Raw genomic sequence first — 4,971 nt, forward strand, 5'->3', positions numbered from 1 at the left:
CAAAAAAAAAAAGAAAAGAAATACCTGAGCTTGGGTAATTTATAAAGGAAAGAGGTTGAAGTGACTCACAGTTCTGCATGGTTGGGAGGTCTCAGGAGATTTACCTTCATGGTAGAAGGCGAAGGAGAAGCAGGCACCTTCTTCACAGGACGGAAGGACGGAGTGAGTGCAAGCAGGGGAAATGCAAGATGCTTATAAAACCATTAGATCGTCCGGGCGCTGTGGCACACGCCTGTAATCCCAGCACTTTGGGAGGCCAAGGAGGGCGGATCACCTGAGGTCAGGAGTTCGAGACCAGCCTGGCAAACATGGTGAAACCCCATCTCTACTAAAAATACAATAATTAGCTGGGTGTGGTGGCACACGCCTGTAATCCCAGCTACTGAGGAAGCTGAGGCAGGAGAATCACTGGAATCCAGGAGGTAGAGGTTGCAGTTAGCAGAGATCGTGCCACTGCACTCCAACCTGGGCGGCAGAGCAAGACACAGTCTCAAAATAAATAAATAAAATCCATCACATCTCAGGAGAACTCACGATCATGAGAACAGCCTGGGGGAACCGTCCCCATCATCCAGTTAGTTTCACCTGGTCCCACCCTTGACACGTGGGGGTTATGGAGATTACAATTCAAGATGAGATCTGGGTGGGGACGCAACGCCTAACCGTATTGTTCCCACACCAAACCAAGGGTGGGGCTGCTTATTCTCGCAGCCCAATAATGAGGTGCAGATGAACTGGGAAAATAGAGTTTTTATTTCTGTAACCGATTACAGGGAGAAGGCCTGGAATTTATTGCCAGACCAACTCAAAAGTACAAAGTTTTCCAGAGCTTATATACCTTCTAAGCTATTTGTCTACATGTAAGTGTGCATTCTTCTAAAGATGTAAGTGATTAACTTCTCTATAACCAAGATCTGAGTCTTGAAGACCTTCCTCTGGAGCCTCAGTAAATTTACTTCATCTAAATGGGTCCAGGTGCTGGAGTGATTACCCTTGTCTCCTTCTAAATCATGGAGGTTTGGGGAGTTTCTTTAGAACCCCAATAAACTTACTCACGGAGGCCTGGGGAGTTTCTTCAGACCTCCAATAAAACATATTTAAAACGTATTTAATCCTAAACGGGTCCTGTTAAGAATTCCTTCGTGATCTTGTCGTCCTTCAAGGCCCAGGAAAGGCCTAGGCAAAACTCTTGGTGGACTTTTGTTACACTCCAGCCTGTGCATGAGAGCACTGGCACTATCAGCCTTTAATCAACTTCACCAGTCAGTGCTGAAACCGTTGTCATGGAAGCCTGCCTGCTCAGCTGTTAGGGAGACCTGGCCTGCCACAGTACCAGGGTTCATGCCTGTCACCAATTCCATGATCATTTTCATGGGGTGTCTCACTGACATTTGTGATGGGGTTGCCTCTGCTCATCACAGTCAACATGCACCTCACCAGCATTTTTATTCTTACAGGTTGTTGCCATGGAGCTGAGGATGAGGAGGCACCTTTAGAGCCAGGTGTTTCTGTAGGAGTGTCACAGGTCATGGCTCCAAAGCCCTGTCTATCTACCCAGAAGACGCAACCCTGTGAGACATGTAGCTCACTTCTGAAGGACATTCTGCGTCTGGCTGAGCATGACGGAACACACCCCGAACAGGGACTGTACACGTGTCCAGCACATCTTCACCAGCACCGAAAGGAGCAGATTAGAGAGAGACTTTCCAGAGGGGATGGAGGAAGACCGACATTTGTGAAGAACCACAGCGTTCACACGGCAGGGAAGACCTTCTTGTGCAGTGAATGTGGGAAAGCCTTTAGCCACAGACATAAACTTGCTGACCATCAGAAAATCCACACTGGAGAAAGACCTTATAAGTGCAGCAAATGCGGGATATTGTTTATGGAAAGGTCCACACTCAATAGACATCAGAGAACTCACACTGGAGAAAGGCCTTATGAGTGCAATGAATGTGGGAAGGCCTTTCTTTGTAAGTCTCACCTTGTTCGTCACCAGACAATCCACTCTGGAGAAAGGCCTTATGAGTGCAGCGAATGTGGGAAATTGTTTATGTGGAGTTCCACACTCATTACACATCAGAGGGTTCACACTGGAAAGAGGCCTTATGGTTGCAGTGAATGTGGGAAGTTCTTTAAGTGCAACTCAAACCTCTTTAGGCATTACAGAATTCATACAGGAAAAAGGTCTTATGGTTGCAGTGAATGTGGGAAGTTCTTTATGGAGAGGTCTACACTCAGTAGACATCAGAGAGTTCACACTGGAGAAAGGCCTTATGAGTGCAACGAATGTGGGAAATTCTTTAGCTTGAAATCTGTCCTCATTCAGCACCAAAGAGTTCACACTGGAGAACGGCCTTATGAATGCGGTGAATGTGGGAAGGCCTTCCTTACAAAGTCCCACCTCATTTGTCATCAGACAGTTCACGCTGCAGCAAAGCAGTGCAGTGAATGTGGGAAATTCTTTAGGTATAACTCCACACTTCTCAGACATCAGAAAGTCCACACTGGATAAGGCCCTTATGAATGCAGTGGATGTGGGAAAGCCTTCAGTCGCCAACATATTGTGGCTGGACAGCAGGCAGTACACACTGGAGAAGGACTGAGTGCCATGAATGTGGGTAATTATGTAGGTACAGTTCTCCAATCGCTACGTATCAGATAATTCACACTGCAGAAATGTGTGTTCAGCAAACTTGGGACATTATTTTGGTTTGACTCTCATTAGACATAGGAGAGTTTACACTGAAGAAGAGTCTTTTCAATAAAGTAGGAAGTGGTAAAGATTCAACATGCAAGATTGTACTTACTGGGCTTCAGAATATCCACACTAGCGAAAGTCTTCTGAGTACGGCAAATGTGTGACGTTATTTTGCTGCTACTTCGCACTACTTAGACACCGGTAGTTCACACTGGAGAAAGGCCACAGATGTGCCTTGAATGTAGCCAAGATAATGAACAACTCCCAGAAATCTCTGATGTAGCAGTGAGAACTAGTATCATGTTTTTTAAAAAACAATGGTAAAGTACATGCCACATCAAATTTGCCATCTTAACTGTTGTAATGTCCTGTTTAATACTTGAAGTACATTCACATTGTTGTGCAAATAATATCCTGAACTCTTTATCTTGTAAAATGAAACTCTATAACCATTAAATAACAACTCATTCCCACATTTCTTCAGTCCTTGGCGACCACCATGCTAAAGTCATTATGAATCTGACTATTCTTGGTACTTTACAGAAGAAGAATCTTAGAGTGTTTTTCATTTTTTTTTTTTTTTTTCACTTAGGATAATATCCTCAAATTTCAGCCATGTTTTAGCATGTGTCAGAAATTTTAAGGCTGAGCAATATTTCATTGTTGCCATTTGCCACATTTCCTTATTTATGACATCTATTCATGGACACTTGGGTTACTTCTACCTCTGGCTATTGTGAATGTTGTCCCTACAAGCATAAGGGCACAAATATCTCTTCGAGTCCCTGCTTTCAGTTCTTAATGGGTATACCCAAAAAAGTGGAACCGCTGGATCCTGTGGTAATTCTAACTTTAATTCTCTGACGAACTGAGAAACTTTTCCATAAAACTTGTACCGTTTTACATTCCTAGCATTTCACAAAAGTTGTGATTTGTCCTCATTCTAATCCATAGAAGGCAACATTTCTAACAAGTTTCTAGGTGATTTTGTTGTTGCTGATGCAGGGACTACATTTTGAGAACTGCCCTATCCCATTTCTAGTACAATGCAGATATTCTGTAAATACCCCTTGTTTCTATGTTCTATCCTGTGAACCTTTTCATTTTGTTGATTTTTCCCAATGTTTACAACCAGGAAACAGCTTGTCATCTTTGATATAAAACAGAAATCTTTGCAAAATACCAATTGCATTCTGTAGCCCTTGGATCAACTTCTACCCCAATCTATGTAAACATTTAGTGGCATATAATCTTGTGTGAGAATACCTCATGGTAAGAATACATTTTAAAGGATCTTAAGTAAGGTCCCAAAATAACAGCAGTTTCCCTGTGGACCTGCCCTCCACCCAGGCCATCCAGTCCCAACGACTGTGCTCTCACTGCTGCTTTCCAGGTGTGTACCTGTCATGGGGTGTGCATGCCGCTGACCATTCCTCTTAATGGGTTCTAGGCAACAGATAGAATAGCTTAGATGCCAAAGCCATAGAACCTGCCAGGGGTTGTGTCATTTTGAAAATTATGCAAAATTCTAAATGATCTTACATGGCAGCAGTCCCCAACGTTTTTGGCACCAGGAACTGGTTTCATGGGAGGCCATTTTTCCGTGGATGGTTTTGGAATGAAACTCTTCCACCTAAGATCATCAGGCATTAGTTAGATTCACATAAGGCCCACACCTAGGTCCCTCGCATGCACAGTTCAGAATAGGGTGTGCGCTCCTATGTCTAATGCCGCCGCTGATCAGGAGGTGGAGATCAGCAGGAATGCTCGCTCCTGCTGTGCGGCACTGTGTGGCCTAGTTCCTGACAGGCCACGGACTGGTACAGTCTGTGGCTTGCGGGTTGAGGATCCCTGTTAAATGGGATTTGGGGAATTTTATTTGGGTTCTCTCTTTGACTACTCTATTGTCAAAGTTATTGCATCTAATTTTTCTAGAGTAAGCCAGGTTCTGTGTCACGTCATAGAGCCACATAAACAGCAAGGGGTGCTATTGCGAACTGTGCCTGCGAGGGATCTCGGTGTGCTCCTAATGTGAATCCCAGCTAAAATCAGAAAAAAATGAAAAATACAAATTGAGCCTGTGAGGTTAGAAGCAAGACAGTCATGTTAGATTTCTGTCATTATTCATAGTTCTGCAAAGGTGGTTTCAGGTTCTGCATCAACCCAAATGTGCTCTTCCATCCAGCAGCATTTACAACCAAAGATGCAGTCAGGCCCGGTGGCTCAGGCCTGTAATCCCAGCACTTTGGGAGGCCGAGGCGGGCAGATCA

The 4,971-nt window shown here is 44.2% G+C and overlaps 1 protein-coding gene across 1 annotated transcript in view; it reads left to right on the forward strand.

Moving 5' to 3' along the window:
* The window catches only part of ZNF547 (zinc finger protein 547), a 21,190-nt gene extending 17,309 nt beyond the window's left edge, over window positions 1-3,881 (forward strand). The window contains exon 4 of the mRNA XM_011979657.1: window positions 1,458-3,881. Within this exon, the coding sequence (XP_011835047.1) occupies window positions 1,458-2,515 (1,058 nt within the window). The 3' untranslated portion in view covers window positions 2,516-3,881. The remainder of the gene's footprint in view (window positions 1-1,457) is intronic.
* The last annotated feature ends 1,090 nt before the right edge of the window (window positions 3,882-4,971 follow it).

This window comes from Mandrillus leucophaeus, unplaced genomic scaffold (genome assembly GCF_000951045.1).
Source record: "Mandrillus leucophaeus isolate KB7577 unplaced genomic scaffold, Mleu.le_1.0 Scaffold205, whole genome shotgun sequence".
Taxonomy (NCBI): Eukaryota; Metazoa; Chordata; class Mammalia; order Primates; family Cercopithecidae; genus Mandrillus; species Mandrillus leucophaeus.